At 41.0% G+C, this 16,942-nt stretch overlaps 1 protein-coding gene across 1 annotated transcript in view; it reads left to right on the forward strand.

The window, feature by feature from the left end:
• AIG1 (androgen induced 1) overlaps positions 1–16,942 on the forward strand; it is a 123,185-nt gene that overhangs the window by 95,242 nt on the left and 11,001 nt on the right. The window contains exon 4 of the mRNA XM_059467868.1: positions 14,482–14,597. Coding sequence (XP_059323851.1) covers positions 14,482–14,597 — 116 coding nt within the window. The remainder of the gene's footprint in view (positions 1–14,481; positions 14,598–16,942) is intronic.

A 16,942-nucleotide genomic window follows, 5' to 3' on the forward strand; every position in this document is an offset into this window, starting at 1 on the left:
CAGTTGGACCTCATTGATCTTTGTGGGTCCTTTCCAATTCAGGATATTCTGTTTCTATACTTCTTAATGTAAAAAGGTGTTTCTGATTGACTTAAATAAATACTTCAATATTTTTTATTATTTTGGAGCAAAAAGTAGAGTTGTTTTTACTTTAAAATTTTAAAAAAGGACTAAATCCACATTGTTTGCATTTCACAGAAATAAAATATTTTTGTATTAACCCTTACACCACAAAAAGAGCTGTAAGCAGTTGATTTTCTGCAATTTTCAACACTTAGAAAAGGGTTTACTGGCCAAAAGGGCTGTTGACCTTTCCCAGATGCAGAGTAAGAAGGCCTCTCCACTTTTTGGCTAAAACAGTCTGTCTGTTAAGTATCCTGGGGTAGGTACAGTAGAGATCTCCTTCAGTCCTTCTTCCTGGGATAGGAGCTTGTGTCAGCTTCTAGCCAGAGACAAAGGATCACTAGGGGTTTCCTGAAGGATCAAGGCACAGGTGTTAGTGCTGCCACTTACAAACTGTATGTAAATAAGTTGTAGTTACAAAATCTCGGTTCTGTTTCTAAAACACATTGTTTCTATTAGTTTCTTTAGACTTGTGGTTATTCCTAAAGGTGTTGTTGACTTTTCCTGGGAAGAGGAGATGGGAAACAGTACAGAAAATCCTTCACAAATACTATGATGATGTTTGTGGCTCCCTAGTCAGGGAGCTGCATCATTTCTGCATTCTGAGATGTGCCTAACTGAATTCTTGCCATGAATCCTTGAATCTCAACCGTATGAATCACTAAGATGCATCTTGCTAAGCCTGGGTTCAGGTTCATGGAACCTAAGTTGCCCTGAAGCTGAAGTGCATTGGTTTTAAGCCCCTGGTTGCTCTCTGCTTTCACTAGAAGAGAGGGGTCAGAACAGGAATAAATTTAACAGGCAACAGCCCAAGTATTCCTCTGGCCTTTTTGTGTTCCCTCTAGCTTGTTTACATTGACATTTAGAGAGGCAGATGAGCTCACATTCAATTAAAAGTTTTGAAATAATCAGCTTTGATAGGGTGCCTAAACTATTGGATTTGATCCACATGATTTTCTTCTGTTGCCATGAATGTAAGAGGTCAGTACATTGATGCCCCTAAGTAGCTGTGCTCTTCCCACCAATATTGCTCTGACTCTGACCTTCTGACAAGGGAGTGTTATTGTGGGCTGAGTCCAGTGGAAGGCATCGCCAGCACCTGCATTCCAGTTCAAAATCCTTCACTGGAGGAGGATTGGCCTTTTGCTTTGGTTTGGTCAAGATATTTTTTCTTTCTCTGTATGCATGTCTTAACTGATAAAATGCTTTTATTTCTCTTCTCCACTGTCTCACAGAAACATTGTAAGGGTTAATTGGAATTTTTATAAAGCATGCTGACAGTCAGAAGTTATTTTAATTAATAAGACTGTTACAGAGAATTATGCTCTGGTTATCCTAACAGCTGATTCCATAAGGTTGTCAAGTGTCTCTTATTCCACTTCTCGTCCCAGTTTGCTAAAAAGTTTGGAGTTTTGGTTTATTTCACTCCTTTGTTTTGCAGTGAAATGGCAAAGTGGTAATTGATATTCCTGAGATGACAAAGCAGTCTCATGCTCTGGAGAACATATAAGAGATGGCTGTTTAAAGTTTAAGATTTATCTAAGGACCGTAAGGTAATATTAAGTCTTTTTTTAGTGATTCCTCTGCCCGTGGACATTGCAGCAGAGCAGCAAGCTTTTCCTATTATTTTGATTTTGTTTAATAGTGAAGGTCATTAAGAAGTTGGTTATACGGCTGAAGAATTTGCCCAACAAGGCAGTCCAATAGATCAAGTAATTAAAATACAAACATTACTCTACTGCCAGGTCCCTTCTGCAGAAGTGCCAGTACAGAGTTTAGTAACCCATTAAGAACATGCTGCAGCAGCAAAGGAGAAACAAGAGTGTGTGTACATGTTGTACCCTCTCTGTGCCCAGCGCTGCTGCCAGTCACACAGGCCGGCTTCGATGACTTCGGTGTTCTTGCTGAAAATAACACTGGCACAAGACCCTGCCTAGAAACTTGCAGAAGTGAATTACACACGTGGGTGCCCCTGAGCAGCAGTGCTTAACTGCTTGCTAGCAGTGGCTCCAAGGTTTTAACTCAAATAGAGTCTTATTTATGGGGGGGAGGTACAACAAACCAGCAGTATTAGGTAAGTCTCCTCTTCTTTTGGCCTGCCTTTGCAATCCTCTTAAGTCAGTCCTCCTACTCAGTTCTGGGAGAGTAGCTGCCATCCTTCTGGTCTCCACCATGGGCTCCTCATACCTTCTTGGCTTGGCTTGGCACTGACCCAAATCTGAGCCAGTCAGTCTTCAGCCAGCACAGCTGAGGTGGCTGCAGCTCCAGTTCTGGAGAGAGAGGCGCTAACCTGCCTTTCTCAGCTAGCTTGCTGTTTGGAAGAGGTCTCCCTTCTCTCACCCAGCTTCCTGCGTACAGCCTAGCCCACCATGCTGGCTCCCACACCTGCACTGCTGCCTGATGCACTTGAGATGGTTCTCAGGTCTTTCTCTTAGCAATGGGGTTATCCTTAGTGCTTCTTCCTAGTGGAAAATATCACTGCTATGGAGTTCAAGTGCTCCTAATTAAGTGTGTCTTTTCCTGTTCCCAACAGACACCGTTCCCCAGTATAAGGTCAATCAGTTAGTCTCAGGCAACTTGGGATCACATTGTAGTGATCTTCCCTGTTTAAAAGGGTTTATGCTGCAATTCTTGCACTTGGGGACTGCAACAGAACAATGTTGGAGCTAACGTTACGAAATACATCTAGTGACTGGTTAGTCCATTCCCACCTCAAAGGCATTTCTGAAATCTTCTGCTTCAAACACACATTCACACACCACTAGTGTGACCATTAACAATGAGGCAAACATGTAGAACTGAGGATTTTTGACATCTTCCTGCTCCCCAGTTAAAAAATGGTGAGTTACATTTCTATTAAGAAAATATCGAGAGTCTTCAAGAGAGAAAATACTCAAGAGACACTTCTGAAGGGCAAAGGGCGGAAATACTTGCAGATCAGGTTGGTTCATCTCTCCTTCTTTTTCTGATGCAGCAACTTCTTTCAGACCCAGTGTTGTTCAGGGAGTGGAGATGGACAAGAGACACTGAGGGGCTCACAAGATTGGCTATAAAGGCCAGTGACCATAACAGCCAAGCCCTTAGGGTCATAGAATCAAAGACTTGCTGAGATGGGAAGGCACCCATGGAGATTGTTTTGTCCAAACCCCCTGCTCAAGCACAGTCAGCTGGAGCCAATGGCCTTGGATAGTGTCCAGTCAGGTTTTGAATACCACCAAGGATGAAGATTCCACAACCCCCCTGGGCAACCGCTTTCTGTGTCTGATCACCTTCAGAGTAAAAAAATGTGTTTTTTATGTTTAAACAAGAATTTTCATGAACCATTTGCATGTGTGGGTGACCTCTGTCCCAGTGCTGGCATCCATCCCACAGCAGCGAAGAATTCAGACCAGCTGGAGCATACATGACAGAACTTCACAGAAGACTGATAGCACAGCTTTAAGAGCAGGTGCTGCAGAGGAAGTTCTGTCTGGAATCCCTGTGGCAATAGGAGAATACAGATAAAATTTATAGTACCAAAAATACATTATGATACTACGATTATCACCAAATTAATGAAATTTGAGGCCACATTTATCAGCATCATGGGAAGGAAACCAAGGGTTACTTCACTTTAACTACCTTGGGAGGATGGAGCAGAAGTTGTTGAGGACTTTACTCCATGATTGGAGCTGTGATACCAAGTAGAGTAAGAAACCATTCATCCCGTTGCAACCCTACTGCACACACATTCTCTCCCACGGTGACTGCTGTTGTTCTGCTCCTCTGCTTGCTAGGAAAAATGCTACTATGTGGTAAGAAGAATCAGATTTTTTTTCCAGTTCTCCTTCCGTTTTCACATTTAAAATAGAAAAGCTGTGCAGGTCACTCAGAGCTCAGTGAGATCTGCCTGGCTTGGGTCAGAGCTGTAAGTGAGGGAAGCATAGACAGGCATACCAACATTAAACTGAAGAGAAAAAATCAGGCCAGAGTCTGCAAGAGAGCCCAGAGAAGCCCATAGGTTTAGTACTACTGCACCCTGATCATCTTGGAGCCCTTTGATACTATATATGTTCAGTGTCACTGTTCTCTCATATGTTTGTATATTGCCCATCACTGTAATCTCAAAAAGGTATTTGACTGCAAGAAAGGCCATTTCCCACTGAAAGGTTTTGTTGTTATTTCTTATCAAGCTCTGTGTTAAAGCAAGATTACTTATGTTTACAGAGTTCAGAGTCTAAAAAATAACAAATGTGAAAGATAAACTCTTTACAGTAGTGTTAACATCAGTTTTATTTGCATGTTCTATTTTATAGTATTCAATAAATGTGTGCAGAATACATTTGCAGATTACAATATCAATGTCCACATTTTCTGAGAAAAAACAGATACATAGAAATGTGTTCTGTGTAAGGAATGAGGTTGCATTTTGCTCTAAAAGAAAACATCACTTGTAATTTATTGATATTTGACACTATAACAGTATAACCTGTAGTTACATGACGTATATTGTTTTCAGTTCTCATCTGTTGGCAGGGATGGTTCACAGAAGATACTAATTCCTTAGTGCAGGCATGGGTGAAAGGCAGAGCACCTGTCAGTCTCTGAGTAGATTCCTCTTCTCCTGCCCTGCTCCCCAAACATGTACCTTATCATGCTTGTCTAAACTACACTTCAGCCATGCACTGTGTTTGGATTTTAGAAAGAAGTGACATTATCAGGATTCATACATATTTAAGAGCAAGGACAAACACTTTCTTGCATAGTATACTGGTTAACACTAAGATCTTTCTTAGTCCAAGCATTTATACACATGATTTAATGTGATTCTGTTTGTAAAAAGCATGCCACCCTCTCGAGACCCTTGTATTTATCTGCTTTCAATTACATTTGAAGTATTCTGAAAGTCTCCTATACTAATCCCATCCAAGTTGGAAGCCACATAGCTCATGCATGAGACTGTCAAACATGAGTAGTTGCAGATGTCAGTGCACCAGTGGCAGGAATCCAGGACGATAGATCAAGGCTTAGTCACTGAAAAATACACGCCAGCACATCTCAGCTACATAGCATTGTAACACCTCATGAGGAAAACGTGTCATGACAGGAGATCAATAACCTCTTGGAGGCGATCTGGTTTTGAAATATTCTTGATTAATTATGCCAGGGTGTGTTTGGCAACTTAGCCTGATCCAGCCTTAACCTAATGCTTTTTGCATGAAGCACTATTGTTACTAGTCTCATAAGTCAAATCTGATGGTTCAAGTTGGGTTTTAAAGGGTCAGGCTATAGATTTTGTAATGTCTTTCTGCCCGACATTCCTGTCTTTACTATGGTGGGTAGGCTTTTACTATTGATCAAAATAACAGGTGTTTTAAGATGAACAATAGCATTTACAACTAATTGCATTTGAAGCAAAATGACTCTCCTAAATAAAGTGTGTCATACACTGTGTAAAACAAGTAGGGAATGTGAGTGTGTTTTCATGGCAGGTGCTCATTCAGGATGTTCCCCAGGCTGGTTTGCTCATGTGCCTTCTTTGCAGAGGAGAAGCAGCTCTAGGAGACACACAAGCAGGGCTGCTTGCATCTCTGTCCTTCCCCTGCCTTCCTGCACAAACTCGTTCTCACCCTCAGTAAGTTTTCCAGCCATACCTGTTACTCCATCTGCCTTTCAGCCAATGCGGGAACCCAGCCCATGCCTCTTGGCTTCCCTACGCCCCCACCATGTACCCCTTCTTCCCTGCACCTCAACACACACTAGTGCCTTAGACACACCTGCTCTTAGGAATCTGTGATGCCACTAAGCCCAGTCTTGGCCTTCTGCATCCTGAGCACAGAGTGTGAGACCAGCAGCTGCCTTGGTGCCTGGCCATGGCTCGTCACCGCCTGCTGGGTGGCTCGGCAGTAGCTGCTTGTGGGCAGCTGCTGTCACACAGCTTCACCCTGCACTGCTGCACGGGCATGCACCTCTGCCTTGCAGTGGAGTATGTGCTGTTTAGAAGACTCAGGGCAATGCACATCCAGTAAAACTGGACAGACAGACAGTGTTGGGTGCAGCAGCAAGACTATTCTCTCCTTAGTCTGGTACTGCTTTCTGTAATACAGCAAAAAAGATTAGGAGGTTCCATCCTCTAGAGCTATTTGTTAAAGGAGTTTGCATGTACAATGTAAAGAAATAATGAAATAAAGATAGTAACAATATCTGTGAGATAAATTGTTTGAACCATATTGCAGATAGTTGCAATCACCATGTGATAGACCAAAGTTTGCCCTTTGGCTACCTCACCTACACAACACCCAATAAATCCAGTCCCTCAGTAACCACTTCCAAGATTTCAGATTTCCGAATAGCATCAAAGAGTCACCACTTGAAAAAGAAACGAGAAATAATGGGGGTTTTTTATTTTCCCAAATGTGAAATTTCTTTCCCCAAATATACTGGCCCAAAGCCCAGGACAAGCAGTATTTCGTCCTGGACCAGTGACAGATTCAGAGTCCAATGTTTTCAGGTTGGAAAAAGGATACTTTGGCTATCATGAAGCCAAAAATATCCCTCTGTGAAAGCCTTACTACTAGTCCTGGGAGATTGCCAGATGTTAGAATTTAACATAAAGTATTTTATGTACTGATAAACTTTTCAAGTTAGTTAAAGAGATTTAGAAAACATACTGATACAAATTATTTTCTCCCTTCTCTCCTTCGAGTATGGAAAGAGTTCACTTTTCAGGGAGAGGAATACTATTTTCCATATGAGTAATCTCATTTAAACCATTGGTAAAATACATATTTTTAAAAAAAAAGCTCTCTTTAGTGATTTTTTTTGCTAGGAATACATGAGGCTCAATGATTTTACAAGCACTTTTTCAGCATGATCTGCAAAAACAGTCAATTATTCATTCATGCAAATTAAATCTTGGTAACCTCTGTAAAAGTCCAAGTGTGTGTGTGTTTAATTTTAAGGACAATTTTAAGAGACAACAATATATTTCTTTGCCTAGATAAACCTTTTTGCAAATAGTAGCTTAAGAAATTCTAGAGCAGGTGATTCAACTGGCAAATAAAGTGAGAAAAATATGTAGAAAAATTACTTTGCATAGCACTGTGATTAATGAGTGCTCCTTGCGCAGGATATATCTGTATTTATATTCCAAGTTGTTAGTAGCATGTTTTCTCTAAGGATTTCATGACAAAAATAAGGACTTGGGGTTGAAAGTAAATTAGGGTCTGTAGGGTTTGCTCAGCTGTGGCTGAGTGCACAGAACCAGGAGATGGTCTGGTCTTTGCTGATTGTCTTGTATTTTAAAAGCCTGCTAAGGGTCAAGCAGTGCCTGCTGGCAGGAGCAGACTGGGAAGTTTGGGCATGGCACAGAATGAACAAGAAAGCCTGGCTAAGGGATCCCAGCAAAAGGAGAGAGTTGATTTATGTGACATTGCACTTGGCATGTGTTTAATGATATCTGCATACATGAAAAGCGTTAAAAGTAGTTACGTTGAATTTAAAAAGTTAAAGAAAATGAAACACATAGCAATGCTGTTCCATTTGGCAACATGGCGCTGGTTTTACACAGTTTTGCTATACTGTATGTACTGTGTCTGGTCCCTACCCTCTTCTTGTTTCAAGTCCAAGTGACCAAGATTTTGTGTGTCATGTTAAAGTATTAAGGATGGGAGCTGCAAGAAAGCAGCGTGGAGCAGCAGGAGATAAGATGAAAGAGAGACAGATAGCTCAGAGGGAGGCACTTGAAGAAGCCTCCAAAAGCAGAGGGGAACCAGGACAGGGGGTCAATCAGGGTAACTGATAGATGCTGAAAGGTCCAAGATGTCTCAGAGCTGTAAACTTGAAGGATTAGATTGGCTTTCATACCAAATTTTTTGTTATTTCTCTATACATGTTTGCTCTTCTTAGGCAAACACCCAGGAATGGAACTGAGGAATGTGATGTGGTTCTTCATTCCTCCATAGCTACCCTATGTGACCTTGAGTGAGGCATGCCATCTCCATCTTGCCCTTCTTCAAAATGAGGATAGGATATCCTGCTCCTACAGATCAGGGCTGCTGTGAGGGTATGTTTAGTAATGCTTTTGAGGTGCTGAAGTGCTTCAGTGATTGGCACTGTGGAAATTCTATAGCTAAACACCTATATATAACCTCCCTGACACCAGTACAGTCATAGGGTGAGATCAGATTGACACTGCTATTTCAATATATAGTATGTACTTCATGTGTCTGAAGAAACAAGAACAAAGCTGTCAACGTCAGGTATGTGTGGATAAAGTGATAGAAATCCTCTTAAGTCAGGAATGCCATGTCCACTGTGGTTTTTACAGAAAAAAAGGAAAAGAAGGGGTAACATTAAAGAGGAAGTGTTGATTTTCTTTTCAAAGAACTCCACACTCTCATATTGATTGAAAATGGTTATCTTTGGCTCTTGTGTGTTTTGTGGCATTATTAGGTATTGGTCTTCATTTAGATCATATAATACTTCTTCCTCCCTCCAACCTACCATAACAATTAGTGAGCCGTCTGTGGCTGCCTTGGAGTGCATCCTGTGCATCAGCATGTCTCATTTAATAGTCATAATTTCTCATTTGTAAGAGGAAAAGTGCTACCAGCACTTTCAGTCTCATAAGGGCTCAGACTTACTCAAGGGTTCCAGTTTATTATGCACCCAGCTCTGATATCCTGCTGCTCTCTTTATGGATTAGGCTGCCTTGGTAGAAGGTATCATCCTTCAGACAACACATAATATACTCTCTTGCCAGCTGTTCCTTTCTCAGAAGTTTCTCAAGGAGTAAATCATAATCATGCCTCTATTTTACTAGTTCCTGATCTGGTTTTTCCATGGTACTCTGCTAGGAGCATGCAGAAAAATGGCCTTTATTGCTACTGTTACTCTATAAATGGCACTGACTGCAACTGTAGGGATTTTTAGGCCTATTAGTATTGGTTCCCAGGATGAACACACTAGTTCATTTTAAATTTAGAGGAATAGGCGTAGGTCAGTTTGCTGCTGGTTTCTGTTTTCTTTATCTCAAGGTGCTGCACAAACCCCTGAGAGGGAAGAAAGAGTGGCAGACATACTGTTCCACTCATTCTGACATGGAGAAGCTGTTTAACATCATAATGTTGTTGTGAGTTCACAAGAAAAAGGGGAAGGATAACATCCTGCTGATGGAAACTGTATTTTATAGGCAAATTTTAAAAGAAAGCAGAGGCAGACAGAAAACACATCAGTTTGCACAGAAGGGTGCAAAGAAGGGGAGCACTGCCAAATTTACACCAGCATAAGTCTCAGGCACAGAGGTAGTGTGCTGCAGGGTAGTTTCCCTAGCAGATGTTGAAGCAGCTGTCCTTGCCAGGGCAGAGGCTTTGACATGGACACAGCTTTGGGTGGCAGATGTAGCCCTCCAGGTCCTGGGCTGCACAAGTTCTGCAGTCTCCTTGATGCAGGACGCACCAGCACTCCCAGGAGGCTCCCAGTCCATCAGTTAAAATGTTGGTGGACATCAAAACTGCAAGGCCTCCTTTCTTGTCACTGGACTTTTGCTGATTCTTAAGAACATGGGCTGAATGTCATGATGGAGACCTCAGAGGCGCACAGTATTTTGCTGTGCTGAAATGTCCTATACCTTGTTATAATCACAACTTTTGTGACCCTCAGTTTAACCATTCCTACAGAACTTCTGTGAGCTACCTTGGCCATCTGAGATGCCTCTGTACACTGAGCTCCTTGTCATAAAGGTAGTTCTGGACAGTCGGTGCAGATCAGTAGTTTGACTTGGGAAGACATCACTACCCTGTTTATGCTGAGGATACAATACATGAAGCAGTCAATTTAGCATCTTTTGAAAAGTTTTAAGATTCCATTTAAAACACAGTTAAAGAAGGGAGAGAAGGCCAAGTAAGGTACTGTTGAAACCAGTGTTAAAAAAGCAGCACTTACTGGTTGAAAGATAAAATATATAATCAGGCTTTCAAGAATGAGCACTTAATTGTGTAAAGACTATTACAGAACTCATTGTTAATGTACCTAATTTGCATAATTTTTTTTTTCCAAGTAACTGTTGCAGAACACACCTACAATGAGGAAGCACAGTCCTCCATCAAAGCTCAGTTTCCCAAGCCAGCACTTCAGCTGTGGAGCATATTTGTAATGTGATTTCCTGGTCTCAAATGTCATTAGGCACATATATACCATGTGGGGGGTGATACATATTTTCATAATATCTTTTAAAGGGTTATTAATGAGCAGAGTTTCTCTCAGGACACCGTGACAGTGGCTCTAGGAATTATTCCACCTGCAAGATCCTAGGATGGCTTGCTTTATAGTGTGTGCTAATTCAGCTTCACTCAGAGGTTGCTTCTTTGGAGTTAGCCTCCAGAGTGTCTTGTGGGTCAGATTCTCCATATGATAACCTTCCTGCACATTTCATCCAGGCTCTGTGCATTGTGCTAGTTTCCCTGTTTTCTAGCAGTTGGAGATTTAGCAAGCTGTATTTCTTCGCCACTTGTTGGTGGTGGGTCCTTGGGAAGCAATGCCATGTGGTAGACACAGAATAAGAGGAAGTTGAAGCTTTCTACTCTGCTCAGAGCAGCACTTCCTAGCAAAAAGATTTATCAGAGCTGGCTTTTCAGCAGCAGGGACCGGCAGTGAGGGGTCTGAGCAGAGCAATGATGTGGCCGGGTAAAGGGGGCTTATGGTCAACCCTTCAGCCCACAAAGTGGTCTTGGCATATGAGAGATTATTTACCCTTCAGAGAGGAGTAAATAATGGGTCTGAGGTTGCTGTCTTGGCGCTCCAGAGGAAAAAAGGATTTGTGGCTGTGAGGACACTTTGCAGATAGCACCACAGTCACAACTGGAGAAGCTGACAGGGTGCATTTTCTTGCAAGTAGATGCAGTTACTAGCCCTGAAAAAGCTCAGTCTAGCAACTCCTGCTAATGCTACATGGTTTGATATCTCCCCCACTGCTGCCTGGGCCATGCTGGGGGCTGGGGACTACCCTGAGCCTGCAGTCACCACAGACAACAGGTGCAGAAAGGGTTGCCTTCCTGGGACAGCGGGAATGGTGCTCCCTGGTGTGGCCACAACAGTGCTGAGCACAAATCTCTTGTGTCAGCACAGTCATACAGGCAAAACCATCTCACAGGGGCAGCTGGTCTCAGTGGGAGAAGAATAGGATGTCCAGGTAAAAATACAGTTTTGCTTGTAACTACTTAGTCCATATTAAAAATCCTTATCCATATAACATTAATTAGTATTGCTAGCATAGTTTACTATTATTGTAATATTATACTAGTCATTATACTCTAATTATATATTAGTTCTTTTCTTAAAAACTTTTAATGGTGCAAAATGGCAACTACTGGAAAGCTGTTAGAGCAGCTAATCATCCTTACTGTTTAAATCTCCTTGTTGTTTGAACTTCCTCATTCCTCAGTCTTCTCTGAAGTAAGCGAGCCCCAGGAGATACTTTGGCAAACAAGGTGAGAAATGTGGTTTTGTCCCCCCGTGTGCCAGTCGGTAAAAGGGATCAGTCCCAGAGGTACCAGTCAGGTATGTTTGATCGGCACAGCGTGATCTTTAGGCAGGTCAGGGAAATATCAATGCTATTTTCTCTCTAAGCCTCAGATTCCCACTGGCCTATTTATTCAGAATTCAGGTGGCAAAAACATTAGAGGATATGAAATCTTAGGCCCCCTGCAGAATACCCAGCCCTGATGGATCCCACTGCAAGCACATTTGACCCCTGACCATCTCCACTATGCTTCAGTCTAGAGTTTTTATTGACACTGTTGGATAGAAGGCATCCCAGGCTACAGAATTTCATGTTTTTTAAATCAAGGTTTTTGGAGGAGCTGAAATGTAGAGAAAGGAAATTTTATCTTGGTTGTGGTTTGGTAAAGGATCTGAAGCAGCATTTTAGAGTGGCACTTCCACAAAAGCATTTTAAACCAAAGTTCATACTCCAAATTTGTAAAACTGCAGTGTTTGCATGTATCACTGACATTCGCTCTAACAGACTGAGATTAAAGTTACATATCTGATTTTCTCCTTAGACTTCTAATTCCACTAAACTTTTAACGGGATCTTGTACACAAACTTTTTAGTGGCACAGCTCATTATCTGCTTTTCCTTCTGCTCTTTTCTTACCTTTAGAAAAGAGCAGAAGTGAGAATTTAGGAAAATAATAATCTATTTTATTATATAACCACAAGAATTGGGAGGAGGGAAAGGAGAAAAGTATTTGAGATTAAGGCTTGATTGCTGAAATTATTTTAACTACTTTTTAATTGGCAAGCTGTTGAGTTGTTATCATCAATGAAGAACTCATCAACAAGCAGTATCAAAAGCAGTAAACATTTACATGGAGCAACTGAGCTCACAAGCTCTGTAACAATCATCCGGAGAGTACAGAGTTAAAACTGAGTGACTGGATTACAAGAATACATTGTACAAGGAGTATTAAGGGTGGAGTTTGGTATTAATAGTTGTTTTTTTCTTCTGTTTTTTTTCTCTGAATAAGTTATGGGGGCAGGGCAGGAGACATCTGCACAGCCTCCAGCTGCTCTGCTTTGGGGGCTCTGCAGAGTGAGGCACTGATCTCCCTTTTCCTGGAGACCTTTTCCATACAGACACGAGATGTGCAGGTGAATCTCCAGGGCTTGCTTTGCTGTCAGTCCCTGATCATGGATTCTGAAGGTCCTCTGCAGCTCATAGACCTCTAATCTAATGGTGGGCACCTTTATAGCAGACCACACTGCTATAAAACACCTCTGCATTCCCTTGATGCTGATTTATACTGTTTAAAGGGATCAGGGTGGAACAAGTTGTTAGAAGATGAAGAAATTGAAAGCTCCCCTAACTGCTGTATTATCTACCTGACATTCTCCAAATGCTAGTCATTAATTACCAATGCCTTGAAAATCAGAGCAGGTATCCAATTCAATTAGGTTACATCTCTCAGCAGGAGCATTTCCATTATCTTACCATTTTCCATTCAAACCATTCTTCTTTGCAGTTTTTAAAGGCTTAGACCCCACTGTGTTGCTTCTCAGATGAACCTGTAATCCACACAAAGATATTTCTACTCCATGCCTTTCCTATCTGCACACACGTGAATATCAGTCTGGGTTTACATTGTAATTATTGAAAACTTAGAAATCTGACCTCCAGCATCCCCCAGAACTACATGATGGCAGAATGTGGCCAGTGTATGCCACAACTTTCCTTTCCAGTTGGTGAAGTACCTGGGGAAGGACTGAACTTGCATTACGACTTAGGCTGCCCTTGCAATCCTTACACCTCCAGGCCTTCTTGTGGAGAGGGCAGAAGAGTTCACAGTCAGTCTTACCAAACCCTACTCTCAATTGAAGTAATTCCCTTTAGATGCCAGTAAAAACTTGGCCCCATGGAGGCAAGGCAGGGTATGTGTCTGGAGTCACCACTAATGCTGGTCTAAAGTGAGCTGTATATTCAAAAATTATGGGGTTTATTTCCTGGCACGTTCGTTCTTTACTTATGTATATTTTCATGCTTGCCAGCACTCTGAAATGTAGACATTGAGTGTTGGGGGCAGGCTGGATGCACTTTTTCATGCTGCTGACATTAATTGGATGAACAGGCCTTCTCAGAAGGGGCAGTATAGGAAATGTGTATGGGAAAATAACAAAATAAGGAGTTTCACAGCTAAATAAAGACAAGTGGCTGAAAATGGTTTTTACAGCTTTGCCTTTCATATGATTCATTTAGGAATCTAAAACAATTTTGTGCAACTGAGAAATTAAGATTCACAACACCTTTCTGAATGTAATTGCTTCTGTCTTACAGATGGAGAAACAGAGGTATTGATGCTATCATTTGAAAATATGTCCCCTGTTTTCAAGTCCACAGATTAAGATACATTTAAACCTAATTCTCAGAAGCATTAAATACCTCCATTTATATTCATTCACTTGGCATTGTTTGTACTTATTCTCTGAAAACCAGATGTGTTGCCTTCCAACTAGAATGGTGACAATAACTGAAGTGACATGGCAGAGATCACAGAGCAACCGCAGGGCCAGACTGGGGTTGGGACCTGTGTCCCTTCATGACACATTTCCTTTTTACTCACTGAGTATCTGCCTTGGATTCCTGAACAAAAGCACATTCTGGTCATTCAGTTTTCCTCTGCTCTCTCAAACAATTGGACATTACAGAGATGATACTGGTTGGGTTATTGATCAATTTTATAGCTACTTTACCTTGCCTTTCATGCCATCAAGAATTGTCTTCAGGTTCCTGCAATTAAGTTTCTTACTATAGAATTGAAATGAAAATATGGAGAACCATTTATATCACCTGATTTTCCCAATTGTTTTGGTTTTTTTCCAGCACACAACAGTTTTGCCCTTTGTATTAATCGAGATGAGAACAACACATCATCAGTATCCCAGCAGGAGCTGTGGACTGGCTGCAGTGTGCACCTTCGCTGTTGGCTATATTTTATGGTAAGGGCTGTACATGCTGTGTTTTCACATTGTATTGGGGGTTTTGTACTGCTAAATTTGGGCACATATTTCATTATGGATATAATCGCTAACAGATTCACGCTGCATGCCTCGTTTGGTCCAAGACCTGGGCTTTGTCTGGTTTCCCCAGATGCTTATATTTTTAGAAAGTATATGCCAAACCTCACACAACAGGAATTTGTTGAACAATCCCATGTAAGCAATGGTCTTTCCAAGGGTACATTTTTCAACCTTTTTTCAAACTAAATGTTTTTCTTGGACCTTAGTTTTATTGCTTGGGGTTTTTGTTCTATCAAATAAAATTGAGACTAGGCAAATGATTTCCTGCATCAGTATTTAAGCATCAAGAGAAAAGATAGAACACTATCTTTTTTCTTTACTGATTCATAAATTCTTTCTGTAAAATTGATTACAGAATAAGTCACTAATCCAAACACTCTAAAGTTTGTTTTAAGAAATGCAAATGTTGGTGAGAAATTAAACTAAAACAGAAATAATCTTTCTTACACAACATTAAATTAAGTCTTTGGGCAGTTTCTAATCAAGCACCTGACTTGCATGGCAGAGTTAATATACTTTGGTCATCCTGGTATTTATTTTTCACTAAAACTTTGTTTTATTTCTGTTTCTCCTTTGATGCTATCTATTCCTTATTCTTTCTGCATTTCATGACCCCCCGTTCATACTCTTTGTTTTCACTTCACAACATCCTTCTCTTAGCTAAGAAGGTCCAACCAAGAGAGATGAAACTAATGTGAGAGTAACATGGTCTCAAGGCAGTACTATAACACTGCTTCAACTTTGCAAGTTGTCCCTTGGATCCAGCCAAGAGAGGTCATTATTCATACATATCCACACATACTCAGTAATCACACCATGCTATTAATCCAGCTGAAGTAGGATGTTGTGTCCCAGGGCAAGAGCCACATACATTCTGCCATTTGCTTTTGTAAACATACATACCCTTCTTAAAAAAGAATAATATTTGTAATTGTAAGATAAGGGCCGCCTCATGCAAAAAGGCATATGATTATTCCCTCAGGAAAAAGTAATTATGTTCTTTACCCATATACAGTAATGCTTAAATGTGATAATTCTCGACCTTCCTCTAATGATGCCTGGAGACATATTGGCAGGTACCTATGGCGTGACCTCCTCTGGCAACTCCTAAAATCATCTAAGTAGACACATGCAATAGTATTTAATAAGAATTTAAAATTGAAACAACCAAGTTTTACAAGCGAAACAAAACCAGATGTGTCTTAAAATCTTTTAAGAATCTGTTACAGTATCAGTGTGATGCTCATGTAGTTTGATCCTGCCTACTACAGTGCATCTGTATCCTGCAGCTACAAGGTTAAAGAATATAGTAGACAAGTAAAGCAGGAGAAGCAGATTCTGCATTAAATAATTACTGCATTAATAATTACCCAGGCACAGACTATGGTTATCTCCCTTTGGTTTTGCTGTTTATTGGTTTTGCCTACACATGTATTATTTCCAAAACAAATAGGGCTACTCTGAATTGATTCGCCTTCTTCCAAGTTGTGATTTCTCTTTAAATGAGATGAGACATTCTTAAAAGTTCATCCTGCTAAATTATGCACATACAACCCATTTCTCCTTCTACTGTTATGGAAGGAGGCCTTTGCAGGTTAGTGGAGGCAGACAAAAGCTACACTGTGCCATCACTTGAAAGTTCTGCATATCTTCAGCCTGCAGGTGCTATTGAAGACTCTATACAAGATGTGCTTGAGGCTGCAAGCCAAATCTTGGTCCCATTACATCAATATGATTTATCGTATTCACAGGTTGGAAAAATCTACCAGAAAGTATGAAAAGTGAGGAGTTAGTCATCCCTCTCTTCAGAGTGTGGCTTCTTTTCACAGCTGAAGTCCACTGTCTTCCTGTTGCCAAGTGACCACATTACAGTAGGGACCTTAATCACTCAGAGGGCTTGGAATTGCTGAATTCAAATTTGTTGTCCTTGTTGGCAGCACCCTCAAGGTTAGCACAGCATATTAAAATGAGACTATACCTGCACATGACCTAGTTCCATACAGTCTGGTGGAACTTCCTTCCTTTGTACCTAGGGTTGACCATGGGTCCCGTTCTGAGCCTTAGTTTGTGGTTTATGTATTTGTAACTAGAATTTAGGGATCTGCTGCTTGAGAATTTGTTCTTTTGCCTATTCCGTTTTTCCCTAAGCAGAAGTGTTTTCACTGCATCTCTCAGAATAAAGTGAAGACAGTTGCTAATCAGATGTTCTCTATGTTTTGTTCTTGAATTTTGAATTCTCTTCCCATCTCAGCTGAAACTTTCTT

This window comes from Ammospiza nelsoni, chromosome 3 (assembly GCF_027579445.1).
Source record: "Ammospiza nelsoni isolate bAmmNel1 chromosome 3, bAmmNel1.pri, whole genome shotgun sequence".
Classification (NCBI taxonomy): domain Eukaryota; kingdom Metazoa; phylum Chordata; class Aves; order Passeriformes; family Passerellidae; genus Ammospiza; species Ammospiza nelsoni.